At 36.3% G+C, this 27,856-nt stretch overlaps 1 protein-coding gene across 1 annotated transcript in view; it reads right to left on the bottom strand.

Annotated features, from left to right (window-relative positions):
* Nucleotides 1-27,856, bottom strand: part of NPAS3 (neuronal PAS domain protein 3) — a 595,500-nt gene that overhangs the window by 177,220 nt on the left and 390,424 nt on the right. The window contains exon 4 of the mRNA XM_041484137.1: nucleotides 2,673-2,762. Coding sequence (XP_041340071.1) covers nucleotides 2,673-2,762 — 90 coding nt within the window. The remainder of the gene's footprint in view (nucleotides 1-2,672; nucleotides 2,763-27,856) is intronic.

Raw genomic sequence — 27,856 nt, 5'->3', positions numbered from 1 at the left:
TGTCACCTGCTGAGATTCAATACAAGAACTATTTTCCTTTATCTAGGAGACATGAGATTTTGCTTTGCAAATACAAAATATATTTTACATTATTTCCACGCATGCTAGTTAAAAAATGAAAACTAAAAAAATAACCAAAACAACGCCAAATAAGGATGAAGTCTTGGAGAAATAATTTGACTAGAAAGTAAGACTCCAAAGGCAGCACTTGATGAAGCTATTTCAAATAATACTGTACATCATAATGCCTTTAAGTGCAACACTGCCAGGAGGTTCTATATAAAGTTTTGAAGTATCAGCATAGGGTATATCAATGTTTATTTGCAGTGTGAGAAATACAAAACCACATTACCACATAGCACCAACTCAGAAATTCAGAATTCACAAGAATTTTAAGTTTGGTGTGGTGAAAACTGTAGCATTTCCATGTATATTTGAGAAATGGTTCTAGGGATAGACTTGCTAATATTTTTAGCAACTAATAAGCTTTGACTAGTGATTTAGTAGGAGGTAGTGACAGCACTTACTTTAAAATTATTAAGAGACTAGTGATATAATGCTGTACCAAGAGAACAATGTATCAAAAATATATAAATACTGTAGATCTTAGAAATACAAAATGTCTCCATAAAGACAAAAGAGAAGAAAAGCAAAAAATTCAGACATTTTAATAAATCTCAGTACGTTTGGTTTATTATTCTATGAAAAACCACAATACTGGTTCTGATTTTTGGTAGTTTTTCCATCAGTACTTTCAGTGGTGAACACATGAAAATGTTTGCCCTGATATTCCCAATATTCTAACATGCAAAGAAAATTGCTTGACTTATCTGAACCCTTTCTTGAAATGCATATGGATCAAGATGGAGTGTAAAGTCTTAACAACATGATCTGAGTTCAGAGTAAGGAGAGATTTATCAACTCTATAGTTTGAAAGACAGTGGCAGAAAATGCTTTTAACAAGAGACTAACATAGGGTTAAAGCCAAATTTTTCTTGAACAGATGATATTTCAGATGGCCACACTATTCCAGATGCATCAATTTCCTTGAAAATCCAATCCATATATGTGCATATGCTGTGCTGGCAGGAGGACTGACTGAAATGGCCAAAACCCAAGAGCTAATATTCTTTTGGCCAGAATAATGCAATTATTATTTTCCTAGCTATCAGTCTAAGCATACAGAGCCATCTGTTATGCAAAGCAAACATACACATCTCAATTACAGAAAATGCAGTTGCCTTGACAGAATTTGGATTACACCACTAACCAGGGCTGTAAAATTTGTTTTAAGCTAGTGTATAATGGATGCCTTTCAGGAGTTTCCTAATTAGCATTTACCTGCTTAAAATAATTATCCATCCTTCTTCTTTACCGGCTTATTAGACTTTGTTGGATACTATGCATAAACCAGATTAATATGAACATAAGACAATAATAAACATTAAAGTTCCAATTCTTTACTGTATTAGCAGCATGGTGGTGCACCAATTTCAAAATGTGAGATTCTTGATACTAACTCCCAAACAGATTAAGTCAGGGATTAAAGTCTATTACAAAATGAGGGACTTTAATGAGAGACAAGAATACTGATATGAGCTAGAAACAGCTCTTGTTTCCATTTCTATCACTGGGTTTCCCAAAGCCAGCACAAAATAACAATTACTGAACTTATTACAGCCAATTGCTTGCATGTTCTCTGAGGATTTAATGAGCCCCTATTCATATTCTCACCTGAAAATATTTAAAATCAGTGGTTTTTTGGTCACTAAATATTAATATTTCTCATTTAATTGTTGGTGGGGTCCAGAAAAACTGACAGTAAGTAGCCTATACAAATAGTTGCTTCCTCATAGCTGTGTGGGTCCCAATTTAAAGTAGCTGAAATAAGTATTATTTCAGGGTTTTTTTCCTCCTCAGGTTGACTGCAGTAGAAGTAGATGGTCCGTCTCTGAAAATCATCATGCAAAATATTTCTGCTTCATTTCTAAGTGAAAGCAGAAAGAAGCTATCCTGGCTAAACATTTCTCAATGCTGCAGGATCAGGAATAAGCATTAACAACTAACTTTTGCCCCACTTCTGTCCTACCTTTTAATCTTTGAAAAACAGTTGTCAGCAATTAAATAAAAAAAATCTGAAACCAAAACCCCCCAAATTACTATATTTTATAAATTCATCTTTTCATATTAGTGAGCATTGGTGAAAGCATCAAAATGTGTCCTTGTTGGAACCCTCCCTGCAAGACATTTTAATGGCCTCTTTCAGCATTTCTTGACTCCAAATGACTCCCTGTCATCGTGTCAGCTCCCTGGATAATGCAGGGTACTCCATAAACATCCAGTAATAGGACACAAGGGAAGCACTATTAGAGTGTCCCTTTCCTATCAGGTATAGAGGTTTAAAGTTCAAAAAAACTGAGAAAAGAAACTTCATTTGTTCTCAATAAATTAATAATGATCCTTTGTGGCAAAAAGTTTTCTTACACACCTCAACATTCAATACTATAGACACATTTTTCAGTTGTGTCTCAGGATGAACAGGATGCAACTTTAAACAGCTAATTCAATAATCCATGGAAAACACAGAAGCCAAATTATTATTTCCTTAATAATAATAAACAGAAGAATGCATCATACAGAGTTATGTTCTAGAATTGAAAGCGTGTACTTACTTGGGACAGGCCTAAATAGATGGAGACAGTTTCTGAAATGTACAAAAATTTTCCTTCTTGATTTAGTGCAAATACAAATCCATCCAGGGACTACAGAATAAGAAGGAAGAAAAAGTGAATAGATTAATAAAGAATTACAAACTACAAATAGAAATAGATTCAAACAAAGGCTTCACAGAATAAACTGAGGAAAATATTCTGACTTTTGTGAGAGTGGTTTTAATTTGAATCCTTAAGACAATTCCTTTGTATTCTGTATACATACTAATAAAAATCATATGAGTATATTATTAAGTCCAAGTTGATAAGTTTATTACTAAGTTATTTTTCTCCCATGCTTATATCTTCCATATACTGTATAAAATTTTTATCATTTGCTTGATAGAAAAAAATGAAAAAAAATTAAATGTTCATTTTTTTTTTCATGAGGAAACAAATAAGGGAAACAAATAACCTTCCAACTGAGCAGTGTATATAAAAAAAATCATCCCCCATTGCTCAGAATCAAAGCAGAGAATTTCCATTTCCAAAAATTCAAAAGGAGAAAACAAAATCCTGCCATCACTCAAATCGCTGTGGACCTCAATAATTTGTAAATTAATTGAGGATTACACACACACGCACGCACATGCACGCATATACGCAGACACCATTTTCCTTTTGTGAGACAACAAAGCCAATCAGCAGATTACTGTCAAATATGTTTACAGCTTAGGTCTCTAGAAATGCTATGAATTTCATCCTTTTGGTGTAAAAGTCTAGATCAGATTTTTCTTTGAGAGGTTCAAGTCTTTGGATGTGGTTTCCATTGCAACTGCAAAAACCAAAATACAATTACAGCGATCAATGCATACTTTTTGAAACATGAGTGCAGTTAATAAACTGAGGAGTATATTCTAAACTGACACAGAGTAAATCACTGCACATCCAGAAGGGAGTATACCTCTATGAATAGGAGCAAATCTTCACTAGGAAGAAACTACCTTCATCCACAATGCATGTCTTTACCTTTCTGCCTTTTATGAGGATGATTTTTGGCAAAAAATGATAGACTGTTGCAAAAGTAAAATCACAAAATTCCAGAAATTAGAAATGCTAAAACAGCTCCAAAAAGTAAGAAACAGTTCAAATGTTGGGAGGAACAAGGAAAAATCCCAAAAATCCCATCCCAAATATCCCCTTGTGATAAAAGAATGTGTAAAAGAAATATTAACTGTAGCATTTGAGAGATTAGCCTGGTTTTGGAAGGAAAAAGCACATAAATTTGATGGAGACACATAACGGCAAAATCATGTAATCTCTCCTTTGCAAATACACAACTGTGATTTCTGAGGGATGTTAATATTTTTATTCTTCTGCTTCTTGACTATTTTCTAACAGTCTGCTAGTCAAAAGCTGTCTTTGGTAAAAGTTCACCCCTCTCTGAGGTAGTAGGTGGTGGAATTAGTGCAAAATCTGAGTTTTCTAAAAATAATAGACCGCATAATGGAAAACAAACCCTCACTAAAGACACTGCATTAAAAAAGACTCTAATTTATATTTATGAATTAATAAAAATGTAAATCTGCATAGATCTCCTTCATGTAAAAACATTTATATTATGCAAGTAATTTATGGCCTCTTATAAATCATCATCATTTCTTTCTCAAATTATTAACATCACTTCCTCGAATTTTTAACATCAATAACAGGTGGAAAATTTGGAACAGTGAAGTTCAAACTTAGATCAACGCCAGGACAATCAAAACCTTTGCACATCTGATCTCTCTCACTATGTACAATCTCTTACTCAGAAAAGTAAATCTTTAAAGGTCTTATTTAAAGTATTCCTGATTCTCTGTCCTGAGTTCCTTTGAGGAAGCTGGTTTAACCCTCTGTTGAGCTGAGAACCACAGCACTGTCTCCCTGGCTACCTACACAGAACTCCATTCTTCACCAACAACAAGAAATTGTCTCACTGACTCAGACTAAAGGCCTGTGTGCAGCAGTCAGCTTCCCTGGGTGTGACAGTATGTACAGAGATGCTTCAGAACAGTGGAATATCCATACTGGCAATGACAAGCCTACCAGAGGTTTCTTACTAACCTGTTCTTAGCAGCTGGCATGACTGTGATCACTTCCTTTCTTGAGGAAAGATGTTTCATAGGTTATTTGTGTATCATATAAAAACAAGTTCCCTCTTCTCAGTTTTTTATGAAGCTTTTTGAGTGGCCCCTTTGCTCTGTTACTCGAGAGAATGACATAAAGTTTAAGCACATTTATGGTCTGGTCTGCTTAGCACACTGCATTAGTGTGTAATTATCTGGCATATCTGGGCAAAGTTTTCAAAGAACCAGAAAGAATAATTCTCTGAGTTACTGATGTCTTTTCTGCTTCCTTTATGCACATCATCTTATTTAGGAATTCAGGCCTAATGAAACACAAGTTTGAAGAAAGCTTTGAGTATTGATTAGGCAGAAGTTTTTCACTCAGTGTAGTTTTGAAATTGTCTGAAACCAGTTTTGCTGGAAAAATATAAAAAAACTAGCTGACATAGCTGTTCATGTTCAAAGGAGTTTCAGCCTCCATGGCTAAAGTTTCTAAGTCATCAGCAACTGGAAGGGTGTTGAAGTGAGAAGTGTTAGTTATCTTAAGCACTTGCTACCTTTCCTTGCCATTAATTGTGATCCTCTCCTTTCCTTCAAATAGCTTTAATTTATTAGCTTTACTTGTTTAGTCTTTTTTTCTCTTTCTTTCTGGAAGAATATTCCTTACTTTTGCCCCCAAGTTCTACAAGGGAGGTAACGGAGGAGGCAGCACCAAAGGACTGGCAGGGCCACTGCAGCACACCAACACCTTTGGATGTGATTAGTCACTTTCTGTGACATAACATTTGTTCATTAAGCCAGCTGAGACTAATGAGTCATGGTCATTCTTTCTCAATTTCTTTTTCCACCTCTCTGAAGCTATGCTTATGCTCAACTACTGACCAAATTCAGCATTTTGTTCAATAGAACAAAATGAGGAAGTTTACTGAATTGTATTTTGAAAGAGCCACTGATTAACAGCAAATGGACACCTAACTCCTTTCATGCCCCAAATACAAAGACTTTAAAACAAAAGCTCCAAGTACTAAGCTCAAGTTCTAATACCTAAGAAAAATGACAATAAAAATAGGAGGAGAAATAGCCATCTTCCAATGCAAGGCAGTTCCTCCCACCAGTATGAAAGGGCTGCGACGGACCACTTTTGTGACAATGTTGTTGTTCCTTTTACAGGTCAAACAGTAGTTCTGAAGGACTGCCTCATTCGTTATTCATAGGTATTATTTATGAATATTTATTATTTAAGTAATGCGTGTTGAAATTTTTCAATTTTTCATAAAGCGTACGTCCTTTGTGCATGCCAAGAGAGCAGCAGACTTCAGAGAAGGTGCAAGGCAGCATAACACATGTTATATACTGGAGAAGAGTATGTGAGACCGCTGGATACTACATATTCACAAACAATTTTGTTTTAATGAGAAATATCTGGATGTATGATTCATATTACTTATGTATAATTAAGAGCAAAATAAATGAGAGAAGGGTAGTGGATTGAGTCAGATTTCAAATATCTCTTTTGAAAGGAGGACCACAGTGCTTTCCAGCCAGAATTTCTGAACAGTTTCAATGTAGTTCACAGGCAGAAGGATTTCTGTTCTGGACATTCCAGAGTTAACTATACTATACAAATAGGGTCTGAAAAGGTAACTGGGTTTTTGCAATGTCCTATTTTCATCGAAGGAGAGACCATGAATACGAATAAAATTTTCTCGACTTAATTTCTCTCTTTTATTTTTTAAAACAAATGAAGTTGACTGTCATAAACCTACTCCTATCTCATCTAGTGGCAGCTAAGAAAGGGTCAGGGTGACCCCAAACGCCAATTTTGAGCACAATCCAATTTAAGGTAGACTGGCAACTTCTTGTTTAAAACTACACTTACTGGCTTTATGCAAAATGTGATTAAAGCTGAAGCTCTCTATTACTTTTGATTTCAGAAAACCATTATGTATTATGCTGTTTCAATCACCACAGGCTACTTTTTAATTTATTTTTTTTTTAACTGCCCCACTGTTTTCAACAGGCACCAATTAAGATTCTGGGGTCAAAGGGTTAATTACATCTTCTTACCCACTATGTAGAATTTTCTGATTATTAACCAAGGTTGGATTAAGATGAAAAAGAACCGACACAAATGTTAATGCTTGCCCCTCCTCAAGAAGATTTATCATAATACCATGCTGAAATCTATATGCTCTCTTCAAAGCTGTTAAAGAATGAAATCTTGAAGGGAACACTAAAATAAATGCTTTAAAGACATGCAAGTATCTGATTTATTGAACCAGTTTTCTTTTTCCTGAAAACTGTTCTAAATTAGCCAGGCAGGACTGATACAAATTTTTCTTTGTCACATACAAGCAAGTCAATGTGGTAGACATGAAGGAAGTGAGATTCAGATTTAAAAGTCACTAGCTACAGCACCCCAGAACAATAATGCAAATTATTATAATATATATCCTCTGACATCAGAATAATACAAAAATGTAAAGCACAGGTTTTTAACCCAAAATACTCACTGCCTTTTATAGTATTTGAAGCATAGTGAGGTTATTTCCTTTCAGGATATGAAACCCAGTGTACCACTTTGACCGAATATGCACTTATGTATAATGCATCATAGTAAATGGATTTATATTTGTCAGAGGAATTTTGTCCCAGCCATTTTTGCATATTCCCACTACAGGCAAATTTAATTCACTGGAGTCTTACTACGGTGTCCTTCTGGAGAATATCCTCATATTTCACACTACCCATGAAGTCCCTAATTCTTTCTAGTGTATTCCAATGCTTCAAAAAACCCTGTTACCCTGACCTAAACTCCAGTTAGAGTGAAGAATTACCAGTAGGCTAGGTTATTTTAATGACAGATTATTTTAAACTAAGCCTTCACCATCTGTTCCACCCCCTAATTATGAATGCAAAAAGGACATATTTCACAATTACATCAGTAAAAAGTAAGATATACATGATTTAAATGCATGCATGTGTTCTTTGTCCAATGCAGCATGCATCTGTGATGCTTTTCTCATTCAGGCTCTGAGCAGGAGTTAGGGGCTGGAGAAGGTAATGCTCCCCCTGATAAAAAAGACTAACTGATATACTAAACTTTTTCCTGGAAAACAGATCATCCTAATTAGAATTTTTCATTCTTATAACATAGTGATATTATAACTGGACCTGAGCATTTATTTAAGGACAAAGCCTGTCACCAATTAGACATACAAAATTCGTTAACTGCAAAAATCTTTCACCCTTTTTAAAAGAGAGGAAGCACTGGTTGCAACTGACATTTATGAAAGAACATAGGCCCTCTGTTATAATGTACATACAGTTGCATTATTTATTTATCGATCGAATCACAACATGGCTTAAAAATATGATTTCCTAAAGAAAGAAACAAAAAAGCAAGTTTCAGTTCCATATGGCAACCATTTTTGGATGAAGGGTTAAAATGAAATAAAAGGCATAAATGATGGCTAACAGAAATCTGGCCTCAGTATCCATCTTCTGTGCTCTCATTATTAAGATATCAGAGCAATATCCTCCAGCAACCTCAACAAACATGCAAAAGCATAACTACTTAGGTGGAAAATCTGACCTTGGGCTTTCACAATTAAGTACTATGAGACAATTGGAGTATTGTGCTGGGAAATAGGATTTTACATGGGATACATTTGATACACATGAATAAAAATGAGCAACTGAAGTTTGATCATCTAATGACTTACACAAATCTCTAAAAGCTTTATTTGTCCTCTTCCATCTTTTTAATCCCCTGCAAACAAATAAACAAACCAACCCCAAATAAACAAAACAAAACAAAAAATCCACCTCCAAACAAAAGCCCAAATAAAAAAAAATTAAAAAGACATAGGAATTATTTCAGCTTTCCTTGGGCTACAAGCTTTTTGCCACTGAGCAAAAATCCCAACATAAAACACATAGAAATCCCAGTTTTCAACTCTCATACTGCTGCCATTTTTTCAATCACAGTCCACCATAACACTTATACGGCTATATGACCATAGACTCCTTGTGAATTAATAACACATACTTGGCAACAAGGCAGCATGCATTTGGCACCAAAACAACTACAGTAAAAGAGATGAGGTAAGGGGACAAACTCAAAGGATGTGGTTAGCATGGACTTCGATGCCAGCTTCCTAATTTGTCATTTTCGTGCTCTTTGCTCGTGTGGTCAGGATGCAATTTATGACAACAAGGGAGTGCCAAAAAATAAATTTGTCAATAATAAGGAGGTCTGCTTTACAGCTCAAAGCCAAGAAATGAAGGAGGAGGAGTAAACTTTACTGATTCCCTTGATGCGTCTTTCGCAGACTTACAGAATAAATATGTTTATACATCCAAAACAGCAAAAACTTGCAGTGGCAGTTTTACTACTTGGTTAGAAAAAAGCATATGTTATTCTAGAACAGAACGATTGCAAAAGTAGAAAGTGTAGAAAAGTTTAGAGGCAAGAAAAATATTTAAAGGTGGCAGTCGAGTTGTTAAGATGTATTCCCTGGAGTGTTTGCTGATAATATGTTGACAAGTATCAGAGGTAAGTTTGAGAATCACAGCAAGAATACAAATTTCTAAGTGATGGATGTTCCAAAAAAAAAAAAAATCTGAGTTTAAGAGTTTGACAATTTTTTGAGTACAAAAGCAATAAATGACTTTTAGGAATCTCTACCCCATATATAGAAATATTTTTTCTAGAAGGCCATTCTATATTGCTGCATAATCTCAAACCACCCTGTGAAGTCATGTATTAAAGTACTGAACTTTTATCTTTATGATTTCTGATGAGTTCCTAACCTTTCATTATTTACGATTCCTAGAGCTCCTAGTGCTGGCTCCTGACCCTTTGGAGAGGAGATTGTGATGTCAATAACTGCATGCTACGTAATGCAATCAGGTTTATTTATTTAGGGTGAGACTTGTCATACAGAGGTTACATTATGTATCTCTCCCCTTGAGAAACTGATCACTTTGGGTCTGGATTAAGTGTACATCTGTGGACTGCCTTTTTCTTGAATACATAGTGTTTGAATGTAAGTGGTTCCTGCCCTTTGGTGGTACAAATATTACAATCAGCTATGCATTTCTGCACTGAGAGGTGCTGCCCTGAGTAAAGGACTTGACAAAGTATGTAGCTGCATAAAATTCACTAAATAAGTGCCAAAAGTGAAAGAGTAAGGTGATGCAGCAGCAGGAGCTAAGATACACAGAGCTGGCAGAATGAGGGCTTGAGTCTCCTGACCCGCACCTCAGACCACACAGCAAGAGATTGCAGGAACCTGATCTGACTGAAACACTGGGCAAGTGGAAGCAAAATTAACTGTGGGAACAAAAAGCATTTTTGTGAATGCTATTGTTTCCCAAGCTGCAAATTTGAAGCCCTTTTATGCTATGTATAAATATTTCAGTTTATGTAAGCTCAATTCAAATTGATCTTATATTCGTTGTGTACTTGCATGTTTGGTTAGCTTTTCTGTCAATCTACACAACCTGACACTATGTGAAAGCAAACAGATAAAGGTAGCTAAATATCAGCTGTCCAAAAACCTAGGTGAAAAAACTAAAAGGAAGAATTTTTTATAAAGAGTTAATTTCACTCTTAAAATATCATCTGTGCACTCAAGAGGTACTCAGATGCTGTGGTGATTGATCCTGACAATTGGCTTGCTAGAATTCGACCTCTATCCCAGACCTGAATATGTGTTCTCACTTGCCTCACACAATTTCATACATATGAAGCAGAGAGGTTGTGTTCAAGGAAGAACAGGATGAGGGGCTTGTGTTTAGCATATTTAATCTATTAGATGGCAATACATACAACCAAAATAGATTTGAATGAGAAATTGAGTTGAGTTGACTAGCATATCATTCTGATTTATACTCTTCTTGAAAGAAGAACATCTTGAGAATACTTTCCAGACAATGGAATACAGATATAATAAGAACATAGAACATTAACAATAAATCCATAGTCTACCCAACACAGTGCTGTTTCTAACTGTAACCCTTTAAGTTACATGGAAAAAAAAATTAAAAACTCATGTTCTTATCTTCAGCCTCTTATTCCATGTTATAAGGCAAAGAAGACAGAATCTGGTCCTAATCTGCTAAGAGTTCCTCCAGCTGTCATTAATCCTTGAACTAATGCAGGAGATCATTTAGCTATACCCATTCTTCCTCCACCTATGGGAGTGTGGAGCAGCTCCACACACATTCCCTCTAAAGTCTTCCAGGATGCATAGACAGCTGGGCTAAATTAAAGCAGCCAATCGCTTTTCCACTAAAAACCAGTACACAGAAGCCTCCAGAATTGTTACTGCCTTTTGAATCCCTAATCTTGCGACTTGAATCCTCGCATCTGGACTGACACAAATCAGAACATGCTATTTACTAGAATATGGGTTTATTGAGACATGGAAAAGAAAAGGGAGAGGAAAAAAAGCCCACAAAACTATAACCCCTTAAGGTTTGTATTTTGAAGCGGTTCTTGCAACTCTGAAGATTGTTTCATCTACTCTGCATGTCTTTGTCTACCTACCCCACTAACAGCATTCAAATCCATGGTTAGTTTTTTCCAAGTTTAACAGAGGTCTTAGAGAAATTCCTACAGGTTTAGAGAAAATGGATTTAAAATTGAGATGAGACCTCTGAGACCCTTTGCAGCAGTAAAAGCTGGACTATGAGTTTCTATTAGACATCATGGAACACAGACCTTTCAAATGTCCTGAACACTGAAAAATACTCAGGTTACACTGTCTTAAGTCACAAAAATCAGTAGAAGACAGGATGCAAATCTACACAAAACTATGCTGTGCTATTCTCGTTCTCAAAGAAGCTTAGATTTCCATTCACTTAGCTGTGCAGGGAACACAGGAACACTGCAACTACATGGGACAAACAAATTTCCGAAACAAATTGGATACTTCATAAATAATAAAAATATTTCAAAATCTTCCCCTGAAATAATTATCCACAACATCAACATTCTTCACAGTAAAGCTGATATCTTTATGATATCTTTATGCTGGGTTGCAATACTTTGTACAAGGGTTTTGAGCTTACAGTGCTTCAGTCCAGAAGTACATTTCACACAAAAGTGGGAAATACACATTTATGTGAAATCAATTATCCTGAGGGAACTGGAGGTCTGGTCCTGAATGAATGTGAGGAAATCAACTCAGTTTGCCACTACAAAACACTATTGCTTTGTTGACCTTCCACTTCTGTTTCACAGCTGGAATATGAGACCAGGTGAGAAGACAGTATGTAGGTTTGCCATCAACAGGTCTCTAATCTCACCCTAGGCTATGAAGAAATACTGTGTTTTGCTCTCCCTCCCTCCCTGCTTTTTTTTTTTTTTTTTTTTTTTCCCCAAGCTCACCTCTAATGCCTGTGTTGATAAAGATAAGTATGGATTTTGCTGTTCACCAGCTCATTGCATAAATTCAAGCATATCAACAACACAGAGCAGCTCTTCCAATGAAAAAGGTTTATACTCTTTTTAAAATACAAGCTAATATATTACAGTGGCACCTCTGACTGCTGTGATAATTAAGGGTCTGTTTGTATTTCCATAATAAAATCCTATTCTCTAGTGTGGGGACTGGTAAGTGAGTTATGGTTTGTCCAGAAGCCAGAAACACAAGGTTTCAACTAATAGTATTTTTTTCCTTTTAGAGACAGAAAATGTTATTCTGTATTTTTACACAGGGTTTTAGTGTGCAGCCTAATTATTATGCTATTCCCTTAAGGGGTGCCCTGGATCAGCTGCAGCATAAAGTATCAGTAACCTGCTCATCAAAGGGTGCCCAAGACTTCCTTAAAAGTGCAGAGTACAGTAGCTGTTGTTGTGCCAGTAATCCACAACACCGCATTATCTAATGAGCCCTGAATAAGTCTTGACATCACCAATTCTAACACCATTTATTGCACATGTCAACAATCTATATGCTGTATCTTGTGTCCCAAGTAGGTACTGACATGATTGCTCTCCTCTGTTACTATCTGATTCACTCCAATTTGTAAGAGACCTGAAGCTTAGTCTCCCTAATACGACTGTGGTAGAAGTGCCTCCATAAATGAAAGTGATGAAAGAAAACTCCTCTTGCCAAATCAAATGCTAGCACCATTTTCCTGTTATTCAGAATCACCCAGGGAAAACCAAGGAAACACTTCTAATTTCTTATTATGATGCTTTACACATAGAGTGTTTAAAGTGTGAGTGTAGCATCCCAGCTTTTTTGCTTTCACTGTGATGTTTTTCTTCTTTCTGCTGTCACACATTTCAAGATTAGCATTGTTGGAATTAAGTTCTCCCTCAGAAGTTTCCTGCACCATTTACCAATTCTGCAATGAAGACACCCACTGATATCACAAACTAGTATTAAAATTACTAAAGAAAAATCATATAATACAACAAAGTTCCATATATTTGCAGTTGTCTCCTGTCTTCAGAACTGTCTATTTTAAGACCTTAAGCAATAACATACATGTTCTTCACCTTTTCTCCATCTTTTTCCCTTTCTTTAAATCACTGAAAAACTACATTAAGCCAAAATCAAATAGAATCATAGAGTGGTTTGGGCTGGAAGGGACCTTCAAAGGACATCTATCTCCATCCTCCCTGAAATGAACAGGGACATCAATTAGATCAGGTTGCTCAAATCCCTGTCCAACCTGACTTTGAATGTTTCCAGGGATGGGGTATCCATAACTTCTCTGGGCAACCTGTGCCAGTGTTTCATTACCCTCATCATAAAAAATTTCTTCCTCATATCTACTCTGAATCTACTCTCTTTTAGTTTAAAACTATTACCCCTTTTCCTGTCACACTGCATTGCCAGTGTTTTTTATGCTGCCATATGAATGTCTTTGCAGTTCAGTTCCATTGCCATGCCCAAATGAACATGCGGCCTGCCACACCAAACAGAAGTGGTATAGATAGACTTCTGCATGTAAATTCGCCATTTTAATTGGCAGAAACCCCTCCAACTTAAAATAAATAAAGTGGTCATGCTTTAATGAGTTCCGACATATATCTGAATTTCTTCAATCTGTTTTCAGTCACTATAGTGAAAAAGAAATGGTATTTTATCAGTCATTCCCTGACTCTGGTTTCAAACCAGATGGGAAAGAGCAGAAGCACACACACACAAGATAACTGCAACAGAAATATAACCAAATGTTTTCCACATCTGAGAAGATTGTTTGAGTTCTGACTAGGCTTTAAAATCTAAACAGTTTTTTCAGCCTAATTACAATCCTTAGCAGGATTACAATTCAGCTTGAGGAGATTTCCTATTGTACTTAAGTCTGGGTTTATTTCTAAATTAAAATTTTAATGGAAAATAAAATAAACACACTAGAGTGCTTAGAAATTCAGAACACTTTTTGACCCCTAAAAGATGGACATTAATGGCATATGAAACTTTAAATCATCCTTGTTTCAAACTGCAATATATCTTGCAATATATTTACACCTAAACCTTGTTGGAATCAAGTTCTCACAGGTTTCCTATGCCATTTTCCAATCCTTCAATGAAGTTGCTACACCATCCACTGATATCAAAAACTAGTAAGAAAATTAATAAAAAAACTCATATAATACAATAAATGTAGAACTAGAATTTCCAATAGGGAATGAACAAGGAAAGAAAAAAATCTGACAAAATCAGTTTTGGAAAGCAAACAGAAAGTATGTACATACAACAACTATTTCTAATTAGTGTCCCAAATTTACAAATCAGATCCTACCTACAGCAAACTCCTAAAAAAATCTCTTACTCAAGCCAAAACTATCTCCTTCTGAGGAATCTCACTCTGTTGACACCAAAACCTAATTCACTGCAGAATTAGTGTTTCCTAAACCACTCTTTAATAGCAGTCTGAAACCAAACCAAACCAAACCTAAAGTCTTGATGAATTTGCAATATATTGCCTTTATTCCAAATAAAAGAGGATTCAGTTACCTTTTAAATATATTCAATAAGATGTGCAGATAACTATAAATCTACAGGCTTTGAAGACAAAATAGATTAGACAAAAAGCCCTGAGCGTAGTTTAAAATATGTGGATGGCAAATCTATTCCACACAGATTGGAAAGCATTTCTGTTAATTTGCAAAGGTAAACTGAAAGATTTTTGTTATTTCTAAGACAGAAATTTAAGCTGTATAAACATTGTAAAATCTGATTTGCAAAGCCACAGAATAGAATTTAAATGCACAGAACAAAAAGAAATCCCAGAAGTTAGGGTGGAACTTTATCAGGCAAAGGGAATTTCCAGAGACTAACTTCTGATACAAAGTACAGACATAATGGATTTGGAGCAAAGCTGCACAAATCTATCAATATTTTGTGTCTCATATATGAACTTGTACTACTGTCTCTAACCTACAATAATTACAGTCTACAGATAATAAGTGATTAATTCCAAAAATCATGATTATCCAACTCCTTAAAAGATCTTTCTTATCACTCACTGAAATGTTATGCTTCTATAAAAATGGTATCATAAACTGCTGTTGCAAATACCACAGCTTCAAATCACATTTATTATTTGCAAATGCTTGTTGAACACAGCAGGTGTCAAAATGATTTAGCATCATGAACAAATACATATGGTTGCTTGAGCCCCAGTTTTAGAGTAGATAAACCTATTTTCTGGTCCTACATTTAATGGACTAGAAACAAGCAATATGCATCTAAACCATTGTACATATTCTGGCAACTCACTACTTCAAATGAACTTTCTCATATGAAATACTGTGCTTGAAACAACTTAAAAACAAATCACAGATCTCACATATTCAATGACTGGCTCATCTGCAATATTTCCTCTTACAGTTTTCAGGGAGGATTATGCATTATGGAAAAGAAAATGCAAAGGTAAAAGCAAGTGTTATGTAGTCTAAAATCAATAGACAGAGAGAGGACATTAACCAAGAGGCTAATAAAAAGATGCTGCCCTAGACACTACCATAAAGAGCCCTGATATATTTTTCTCTTCAGAATTACTATTCCTTATGCCAATTTTCCCTTAGCACTGCAGTAGTTTCTCTGTGTATATACACGTCATCTTATTTTTTTGTCTTGTTCCAATTTTATGTTTGCATTTTATTTTCTCATTTCCTTCCTGCTACTCCCCTGTTTCTCTTTACTGGCTTGATGTTTACACAGACCTTTACTAGAATTGCAGGGTTTGGAGAGAACCCATTTTTCTTCTTTGTTGTAATGCCCACAGTTTTCTTCCCAGAGAAAAGATAAGTTTACCCAGAAAATAAAAAGCTAATACAACCTTTTGCTCATCAACAAAGTATGTCTTGCTGTAGCCAGGAATAAGTTAATAAAACAAGGAAAAAGCTTAGTGGCTTAAAGAGAAAAAAAAAAAAAAAAAAAAAAGCACACCTCCTTGGGGTTATGAACGAACAATGTTGTTTTTTCTTCCCAGCGTGCAAGGATTTAATTAAGTGATAACAGTCACCTTGGGGTGGCTGCACAAGGCAATAATATCTAGGTGAAGAAAAATGCTGAAGAGAGTTGAGTACAGTCAATTTATCTTCAGAGAAGGCAATAAATGAACAAAGCATAGGTATTTGGCTGATTGTTTTGGAATGTTTCCATTACTGATAAACATCAAAATAAAAGGACAAAGATTTGGTATTTTCAGTATCTGAAATGCATTAAATACAGAAAGAAACGAAGGAATAAATCACTGTGAGGTCATATCCTAGAGTTCTAATTGCAAATGGTTTGGTAATTATTCAAGCTAAACATAGAACAAGGGAATTTTAATGTTGACACAAAGGATAGAAATACAGCTGAGATGTGTATTTATAGCAAACACAAAACACTGTATGAATTTCACTCTGGAGAAAAAAATGGTAAGTGTAGATGGAATGAAGTGATATATATTACACAAATATATGCAACTTCGCAGCCAGCAACCCATATTCAAGGATTTAAAAATATGTTTGTGGGAGCTCATCAGGAAACAAACAGCAAGCTCAATTATCTGTAAGCCTATGTTCTGCCACCCCCATATGCAGAGAAAGAGATGTGTGAAAAAGAGCAACATGAACCAGAGAAGAAAGACTACCAGAGAGAAACATTCTCCTTTACCACAAAGCTGCTAGCAATTTGTTTTACATTACTTGCAACATGGGGTTGGAAAGGAATACATGGGCTGTCCTTATGGAGCGTGATGTGCTCAAAGGGGTCTGAAAGCTATGTAACCAGTATTTCCAGTAACAGTACTGAGTCTTCCAAAACTCAGCACAACTCTTAATACAGCTACAATAGTTCTTAGCCAGCAGCATATTGGGCCAAACAGGCACAAATCACACTAATACGTAGCTGGGAGAAACAGAACAAACACACCAATAATCTTGGAAATTCATCACATTCCTTTGTCCCTCTTAGATTGGAAAATCTCATATTCTCTTCAGTTTTGATCTTTTTCCTGAATCTGTCTTCAGCAATGAGGGAATTGATAGTTATTTCCTTGAGTTTACAACCAGTTTAAATACTCCTCACCCACATATGTCTGCATGGAGAAGATGAAATCTACAGACAATTGCTTTTTAACTATGTGGGCAGATACTCTTTCAAAGAGAAGAAAAGTCAATAATGAATGGTTCACACAGCATCCTGAGGAAAAAAACAATGAAATATGCGTGTGTTTGGGAGACAATGTGAGAGCAGGACAGAGTCTGAAGGAAAAATATCAATTTCTGAAAAACATAAAACATTTTCAACTTGAACATAAACCTTTGAACTGAATTTCATTAAGTTGTGTCATTATGACTTCTAGTGTATGTTCAGCTAAAGTATTTAAATAAACATTGCTTATCAGGGTCTGTGTTTTTAAGGTCCTGTAAGTAAGATCTACATTAACAGCTGGTCCCCCAGCAGTTACTTTCCTTTTAAAAGCAACATGTTCTATAAAACATTTTATGAACTACATACATGCGTACATTTCTCACCTGTAGGAGGCTGAAGGTTTATCACCTGCCTAACACTATTGGCCTTGGTAACGTCACACATTTATCCCAGCTAAAATTACAAATTTATAGATTCTTGCCAAGATACAAGGGAAAAACTTGCATAATACAGTGACCAAGGTTCCCTTTTCCAGTTACAATGGACGTTCTGCACGGTCCCAGAGGTGGGTCAAACAGGTTTTTGAATGCCAGGTTTTTGAACTAGAAATATGGACTAAAACCCTGACTTCTCTGAATAAAAAGTGTTCCACAAACACCTCCAGTTAAGATATGACATTAGCTACACAATCAGAGCGCAGGTCTTAGAATTAAAACACAATATCCATCTCGTGCATGAGATTACACACTGACTGCTCTACATGTTTGGCTATTTTCTCTCTTTTTTCCTCTTTTTTTCTATTTTGGGATTTTTTTTTAATGATTATTGGAAATTAATAAGATCTTATAATGTGAAATTTTGTGTGGCTTGTTTAGCTATTGCTTTAGCATCTCCTCCACTAATTCAGAATATTCACATGTTTAGAGTTAGTGATCAAGCTGAGCCAGATCAAGCTCACATCTCTGGGTCCTCCTTCCTGCCTTCAGGATACAGTGCACTTCGCATGAATCCAGAGGGTTAAAACTTTGGAGTCAGTTCCAGCATGTGTTGGAAGGACATGAATTTGATGGATTTGAGGGACGGAAAGGAGGAAGATTTGAAGGTCTAACAAAAATACTAGAAAAAACCCAATGATAGGGAGTAAATATCAAAATGGCAGGAACAAGCTAAAGCTCACTTGTAGTTATAGAAAACATAACGGAAAATAAGAAAATATAATGATTATAAAGGACAGAATGAGGAACAAAGGAGAACAGAACAAACATTGAAAAGAGAACAGAAGGACCAAAAATGTGCAAGAGAAAGTGAGTTTAAGACAAGATTGAAGAAAAAGAGGGAGACAACTACTAAGTTGCACTTCTAGTAAATAATTTCACAGAATAAATGCCAACCCGTTGCAGACTTTTGTGTGAATATAAAGCTATGGCATCCAAAATTTATTTGGTATTTCAAAAAGCCCACAGATAACATCATCTCCAGAGCAGCTTACATGGCAAGTGCACGAGTCAGATCAAATAGAGATTTGGCAATGTCTGAACTGAAGCATATAGTAAGAAGGACAATTTCTTTTCTTCTGAAGGATCTTTCCCGAACTGTTACTTACATATTCTTGCCAGGGATACCTTTCATTCCTTGCTTACAAAGATCGATACTGTGTCTAAAAGTGTGTGTGAAAAATGGCAAACTTCACAAAATGGTAAATTTTCCCTCATCTTCTTGAACATATCTGTGCAACATTTAATTCTTGCTCTTAGAAATTGCTTCAGACTTTCTGCAGCAATTTAGAAAAACACTGCTCAAACTGTTTAGCTGTGTGAACCTGTTCAGATGGCAGTCAAAGGCACAGCCTTGAAAAAGTGGTTGTATGCAAATCAAGAGAAAAAATCTTACAGTACTCTGCTCTTACAGTGGTCAACACTGGACAGCTCTCAGCAGAAAATACAAAGTCATTCAGCATGAAAATCTGCTGTCACAGAACAAACCTTTTCCCCTTACAAATATCTCAAGAAATACTACTATAAGAAACACTTAGAAGTAATAAAAAAGAAAGGAAAAAAAAGTTGTTGTCTTGGGTAAGACAAATGCTTTCCCATTTATGTTAATATCAGTCAAAGAAATTTAGCACATGATGATGTATATGTATATATATATGTGTGTGTGTATATATATATATATATATATATCACCAATGTGAAAATTTATTGGAGTGTCAAATTCATAATAAGCATTATTTAAGACTGTCAGATAAGTATATAAACATTCTATAGAAATAAACAGATGCAGGACTCCTTGCTTTACTCAGTTACTCCCGTGGATGTTCAGGAGGGCATTACACAAAATTAGTTAACCAGGACAAAACTGACACAATTTGAAAAGGATTTATTATTGAGGAGCTCTATCGCCTTTCGACATTGCTGCACAATTTGTTAGAAAATGTTTTCATGGGTAAAATATATGATGAAGGTTACATTTCCTAAAATGGATTCAGCCTGCTCACGTAGCTTATAATAAGAATTCAATGGGAACAGTAGATGTCAATCTGCTAATATAATGAAATAAATATTATGGGATTTTGGAGAGACATCTGGTAATTGCACACAAGATGCATGTGCTATTGAGTATCTGATAACACCAGTGGGAAACTTAAGGAATATTTTTTTTCCCAAGTGATCAGGCTGTATCAATTACCAGGAAACAATCCTCAACTAATGCTGAGAATGAGCTACAAGGAAGATTTTCCTTTTCATCATCTTACTGTGATGGTGTTTTTAACTGACATGGTAGTATCTTCCCAAAGTACAAAGATTAACTAAAAAAATATTGACCAATATAGAAGAAAATCTATTTTGGAACATATTACTGCGAAGTACAACATTGAGTAAATGTATGTGTTTTGTGTTTTTAATAAATTATTTCTTTACAAAGAACCCCATGCAATGCTACAGACTTGGTGATGGGTGGCTGAAGATTGGCCAAGCAGAAAAGGACCTGGGAGAGCTGGTCAACAGCCAGCTGGACACACACCAGAAGGCTGCTCAGGTGGCTAAGAGGGCCAATGGCATCTTGGTTTGTATCAAAACCAGTGTGGCCAGCAGGACTAGGTGTGGTGGTTTGACCCTGGCTGGAGGTCAGACACCCACCAATGCTGCTCTGTCACTTCCCTCCTCAACTGGACAGGGAAGAGAAAATAAAAGGCTTATGAGTTGAGATAAGAGCAGGGACATGTCATTCACCAATTACCATCACGGGTAAAACAGACTTGACTTAGGGAAATTAAATGTATTATTACAAATCAAAATGAGAATAGGATAATGAGAAGTAGGACACTTCCCCCCATCCCTCCCTTCTTCCTGGGCTTAACTCTATTCCTGATTCTCTACCTACTTGCTCCCAGTGGTGCAGGGACTCAAAGAATGGGGGGTATGGTCAGTTCATCACATTGTTTCTGCCATTACCTTCTCCTCAGGAAGAGGAATCCTTTCCCTGCTCCAGCATGGGGTCCATCACACAGGAGACAATTCTCCACAAACTTCTTCAATAATGAGACCTTCCCATGTGCTGCAGTTCTTCACAAACTGCTCAAGCATGGTACCCTTTTCACACGGGTCTTTAGGTCCCTGTCAAGAACCTGCTCCATTGTGGGCTTCCCACAAGGTCAGAACCTTCTTTCAGGCATCCACCTGCTCTGGCATGGGGCTCCTCCAAGGGCTGCACCATGGCTCTCTGGAGAAAAGGAAGGTCATGGGGGCCCTTTATTGCTCTCTACAAGTACCTGAAAGGAGGCTGCAGCCAGGTGGGGGTCAGGTTTATCTCCCAGACAAATGGCAACAGGGCAAGAGGAAATGGCCTCAAGATGTTCCAGAGGAGGTTCAGGTCAGACATCAGGAAAATTTTTTCACTGAAAAGGTAATTGAGCATTGGAATGGGCTGCCCAGGGAAGTGATGGGAGTCACCATCCCTAGAAGCGTTCAATTTCCAGGGATGGTGAAATGACTGGACATGGCACTTAGTGCCATGATTTATTTGACATGTTGGCATTTTCACCAATCAAAGGCTGGACTAAATAGATCCTGGCAGTGTTTGCCAGACTTAGTTATTCTATTATTCTATTTTTTAATCTTCCAAATTTTACATTTTTTAATTTATGGAGTAGAATACATTGCATTATACAAGTAAGATTTTAGATTTGTAATTTCTTTAGTATCAGTTGAAGGCTGAATTTCTGGGAAAAATCACTCAAATTAGTTTAATTATTCTCAAGAGTGTGGTCGGGAGACTATTACATTGCCCATACTAAAAAAAAAAAAAAAAAACAAAACAAAAAAAAAAAAAAAACCCAAAAACCTATGAGCTTTCTTTTAAACTGTTCTGTTCAAATCTGCTCTCATTTTACCAGTTTCTGATTTCTGAGTAAAACTCCAGTTTACAAGTCTTGTAGAATTTCCAGCTAACAACAGCAACAACAAAAAATATCTTAATGATTCCATTTAAACACACAGAACTACTGCTAGAGACTGCTGGCATATGACCAGATCTTGCATGTTCCCCTCTAATTTTCACTAGGTCAGTGGTATGTCTCCATCAGAACTAACACCTGGCACTTGCCTCGTCACATGCCTTCCATGGGAAGAAGAACCTGTCATGCCTAAGTAGGACAGATGCATGAATCAGGTTCTGTGTAAGAGAAACAGAATGAGGCAGAGAACTGCAGAGGACTGGGCAGGGAATGGAGTCCCTTGACTAATGGAAAAACACCTTAAGAATAAGTATACAAATGACTACGATTAATTAATCTAGGAGCCAAAAAGATTTGGGCTTCTTTAATAATCTGAGAAAAGAGCTTCAAATCACCTTGTCCATATTTAGAGGGTTCTGAATCTTTGATATGACCCAACATGGCAAGGAAGGAGTTAAGCAAGTGGAGCTGGATCTGTTAAGTACCTAGGATGCAGACAGAAGATTAGGGCTGGTAAAAAGAATGGAAATGGAGTTTGTGAGAAATGCTGACAGGCTGAACAAGCAAGTGTGAGCCACTGGGAAGATGAATATTGGAAGTGGGAGAGAAGACTAGAAGAGACAGGCTAGATTATTTAGGCACCATGAAATAGAACTGAGACATATTTTCCCACTATAGCAGATTTTTTTCCAAAAATTGGAATGGCTCCCACAAATTCCAACTCAAACTGCTCTTGTATCAGCAAAACTAGGAAGGATATTGGCAAACGTTAGCACCATAAAATATTCTAAGCCATAAGGGACCCATGAGGATCATTGTGCCCAACTCCTGATTACACACAGGGCAACCTGGAAGTTAAACCGTACGAGAGTTGTTGAAACACTTGAACACCAACAAGCTTGGTCATTACCACTTCCCTGGGGATCTTGTTCCAGTGATTGGCCACTCTGTCTGTGATTTTTTTCTCTAATATCCAGGCTTCTCATACTAGACCACATAGAAAATTATAATTTATTTTAGTTACCCTGTTCAAATGGCAAAAATACACGTAATTACCCTAAAACTGTACAACTTCCAATAAACTATGTTGGCTTCAGCAAGACTTGTTGACTTTTCCATTTTTGTTAGTAGACCATAAGAAATTACATCCAGAACAACACAAAAAGAAAAGCATTAAGATTGTAAAGTTGAGGGCTGCAAAGTAAAAAAGCATTCCACTGGAACTCCTGCCTTGTTTATTGCATGTAATAGATAATGCTGCCTTAATGAACAGCTATTTGGTATTTTGTTTTCTCCTCAGTCTTCAATGTGTGGCCCTAGGCCTTATTTACTGCATTCTATGCAAACCATTCTCTGAAGACAGAATTGCAAGCTTCCTTGTGGGTTTTTCTGTGATGCTCATCACTACATCCTCTGAGTGCTTCATAAACATTAATTTATTTTTCAAAATTACCTTGTAAAGCTGTAGAATAAGAGAGAAGATATAGCCTCTAACAGTGCCCACATCATTATTGTCACTGATCGATGCTGAATGCAACAATTATCTTCACTAGATAAGGATCCTAATTTCGCAAGTATAATTGGATATCCAACAAAAGGAAACACAAACCACGGTATATAAGACTGAAGGACAGGCTAAAGTTGTGTACCAACAAAACTATTAGATGCCCAAAAGTCCAACAATGACAGTAAAAATAACTTAAAGGCCATAAGGGTAAATATACATCCATGTTTTTTATTCCAGATGCCTGATATCAGGTAAATAAGGCTGTTCCCATTAACTGGGGGCAACTTCAGAAAAACTTAAGTTCTACAACATCAGTGCTGTATATTAGTGAGATTTAAATCTTTTAAATATTTTCTCTTAAGCAACTGGGTGATGCTCTGGAGAAGTTTTGCATGAATCCTAATCTGTTAGCTATCTTCATGAAAGGAGTGAGACATTCCCGATTGTAGAACTGGAAAATGTTCCAGCTATACCAACCTAGGTTCATCTGCAAAAAGAAATCATGCATGTATGTGTGTGTTTGTGAAAATTACAAGAGTCAGGAGGGAGCAATTTCTTCATCATTGGGAATAAAGAGTAAAAATCACAATTTCCTTGCCAAAATAATGTGTGAGTGATGATGGATTCCCTACATGGCAAGTGGTGTCACAGCCTGAATACCTGAAAGGATGAGGGTCGAACAGGAGGTCCCAGATGCCAGTCTACACTATTAAGGGATTTAAAAGCAGCAGGGACCAGATAAAATCAATCTCCCACCTTTAGGAAACAAATGCAGATAAATGGATAGTGGGCTTAATATTACCACGTTAACTTCAGAGAAAATATGTTGCTAAACACTAGATAAACTTCTAGAATCTGACTAGGAACACTGGACACCCAACTCCACAGAACCCAGCTCCAAGAACTACTGCTTGTGTGACTACTTTAAGATATAGGGCAATAAATAAGAAAACAGCAGCACTAGTTATGCACTGAATGAGAACTAGTGAATTGAAGCTTTATGTTGTAGGTGGTGATAAAAATTTTCTTTTTCTTGTGTTATCTATTAATATTTTGACTCTAAGCAGTCACCAGGAGCTTGCTAAGGTTTCCAGAGCTAGCCCCAAGTACACTCCAGCCGTATCTTCACATTTCTTGTCCTAGTCACACTAAGAGGCAGAATACTGAACAGTGTAAATACTGATGCCAACAAACTTGATATAATCTGAAATACATTTCATTTTTTACAGAAACCTAGATAATACATTCTTCTCAGTGGACATAGGTATATTTTTACAGGAGCTGGACAAAATTTTGATAGTGCCTTAAATAACAGCCCTTTGCTGTTTGCAACATTCACTTTTCTTCTGGTAAACTGTGAGAATAGAGATATTCAACCACAGAGTTCAACTGTCCAACAGCTTTTTTATTTGGAGCTACATATTTATACGTAGGGAATTTGAAGTAGTGAAAGCCCTTGCAGGAAAGGCAGTTTTTGTAAGCAACATTAACTTCACATGTGGGGTTTATTAAGATAACCTCTGAATATAAGGACTTAGGGGAAAAATTAACAATGGATAGATTAACTTAGACCTACCTAATCTGACATTTCCTGCACTTCCTGCAAAGTATTTACTACAGGCTATTTGGGGGACAACACACCAGACTAACTGGACAGCAAGTCTCACTCAAAACAGCAACAGATATTGCTACTGTATATATACTATACACAAGGGAAAAAAAACCCCAAGAAATAACAAATTACAGAAACAGCAAAGACATCAAAAATCAGAATCTACTGAAAACATGACAACAACAAAAGACTTGTACTTTAAGAGTGTGCAGACCTTGTGCTGGCTTGCTGCAGAGGGGTGAATTTCACCCTTAGATGGTTGGCCTTTTCACTACAAGAGTTTCCAATAGAAAAGATAAATGCTAAAGAGAAGACAGAAGAAAAAAACTTACTGTTCTCTAACTTGTAACTCATTTGCTTCATCACTTTTATATATACTCATAATACAGACATATATAGAATAAAAAGAGAGAAATCAAAGTATGCTCACTCATAAAGACTTGCTGTCTTTGACAGATTAAAAATATCTTCAAGGCACTGCTTCTGCATTCAAAGAACTAACATTGTGCAAATTACTGGGAAGAAAGAATAACTAAACTCATCTAGCAGCCCAGTTTAAAGATGTCATGCTGCTTTATCCCTATCATTAAGAGACTTATTTTAGTGTCTTCAACTATTAAGCTTTAACTTTTTTCAGCATCCTCACGCTGCCCATTGACTCATAGACAGACTTACCTATGTTATTTTGAGGGGCTATTGCTCCTCAACTGACTGCCTGGAGGGTTTCCAATATTCTGCAGTAAACTGTTGCTAGATTTTCCATTATCACTAATCAGCAAGATAAATGCAGTCAGAAGGACAGAACATTTCTGCGGTTAAAGCTATTTCTTTTCAAAAAACTAGGGGAGTGTTTGCTATTCAAATCTTCTGTCGGCCCTACAGTGTCAGCATTAATTTACTGGGATTATTACCATGTGAGAAATAATGTTTTGGCCTGGATAAACTTAATTGGGCCTTTTCTTTTCAGTTTCTTTAAGAGAAGAAATTTTGAACGTGTAAAACTGACTGGTTTTACAACTGTCTATTATATGTTTTAAGCAATGGAAGGGAAATTAAAGGACAGGGACAGGAGAAACACTTTTATCTTGAGTAGTGACAATACAATTAAAGCACATTCACGACTGCTCTTTACCCTAGCTCTATTATTATTTTTGTAATTCTTCATTTAACAACATTCTTTAAAAATAGATCAGACTACTCTAAATATCTTGGTCCTGCCATCTATGGCTTACATTCTGATTCTGCCTTTTAGGTTCCCCTTTTTTTGTACCTCTGATACCATGTGCTAATAAGGAGAAGAATGTGATAAATGAGGTCACAAGTTCTTTTTCATGAGAGAGATTTCAAAGCACTGACAAAGACAATTAAAAAATTATAGGAGACCTAATTTAATAATCAAAATCTCTTCAACATTTAGCAATTAATTGCACAGTATACATGCTGCCTGCAGCCAGCTCATGCTCTTGAAGTCCACTGTGTCACAACTTGGCTCAGAAATCCATTGTGTCCTACTGGAATCAGTAGCTCTTTCAATTTATAAAGATGAAAGAAACCCACTATAATTTCTACATCTCTTGCTATTTCCTTGTTGAAATGTTTATTAATGAAGAAGAAAAATGGAATGAAAAGAAGATACAGTCGTTCTCTTCTCCCATTCATATCTACTTTGTTCCCATACTTGCAGCTGGCTTTGGCATCTGCAAACAGTACTTAGGGACAAGTACTTTATATCTACCACTAAGTCATTTTTGTAGAGAGCACGGCATGAAAAATAATACAAACTTCCTATAAATCTGCACTCGCCCTATAAACATCCAGCAGTGATTCCACAGTCTAGTATTCAGCTCTCCAAATGCAATCGCAACAGTATAGGTACTGGTAAAAAGCTGGTTCTAGGTATTGTGGAAATAAAAATACCTCTTCCCACACAAGCTCTTCCAGTGCTGCTGGCAGAGACAAGGAAATAAAAGACTGAAGACGGGCGTCATGGGAATGCTGGAAATTGTCTTTGTAAGTGTCACCTCTTAAGTGGCATAAATGTTACACCTTTTGGGGGAACAGGTTGTTTTTAACCCTTAGGTCTGCTGGGTGGTACCTGAAATAATTAAACCTGACATTTCTAGGGTTAAAACGTCAAGAAGGAGAAAGAGCTGAAAAAGGAAATTCCCCAGTTTCTTAGTAATGAAAAGCTGAGGGTATACCTTCTGTGGTTGTCTGTGAGATGCTTTCACATCCGTGTGTCAAGGGTTTTTCAAATTGACAACTTGCAAATTTGAAATACAAAAATGCCCAAAGCGATATTTTAGTGGCTCAGGGAAACTCTTGTACGGGAAAAAGAATTCTTAAGTGAAACGTCTCTGGAAATCACACAGGGCCTGACCACGATACTCTAATTATGCTAATTGCTTCAATGCCCTTGCTTTATTTATGCTGAGCAGCTAAGATAAATAAAGGAAAATTGCTTTGGATCTAACTGTATTCATATCAGAATGCAAACTAGCCTGTGTTTGTTATGTGATTGCTGATCTGTTTACACTAAATTCTGCAGGTAATTGCAGTTTTGATTGCACATTTATTTCTAGCTGCACAGGTCCCAGGACTAGGTCTGTCTGTTTTTATAATTAAACCGTTTTGTAATATCTAAACTCACTAAAGAGCAAAATGATGCTTTAAGAATTTACATATTTTATGCATTAAAGATAATACTTAGGTACTCAGTGACAGAGAGGAAAAATTGTGTTTATTACATAAAAATGGACAGCATGTTCTGGATTTGAAGAAATTTGAGACATCTGTTCCGAGGCCTGTTCACTGAGTGGGACAGATGTCCTCCGCATCCCCGTAATCTGTTACACAACACCTACTTTTTGAACTTTCAGTTGTGACTTTCATATGAGTACAACAT

The sequence above is a fragment of the Pyrgilauda ruficollis genome, unplaced genomic scaffold (genome assembly GCF_017590135.1).
Source record: "Pyrgilauda ruficollis isolate IOZ18807 unplaced genomic scaffold, ASM1759013v1 scaffold63, whole genome shotgun sequence".
NCBI lineage: Eukaryota > Metazoa > Chordata > Aves > Passeriformes > Passeridae > Pyrgilauda > Pyrgilauda ruficollis.
Note: the sequence above shows the minus strand (reverse complement) of the source record. Positions and strands in the feature narration are given on the sequence as shown.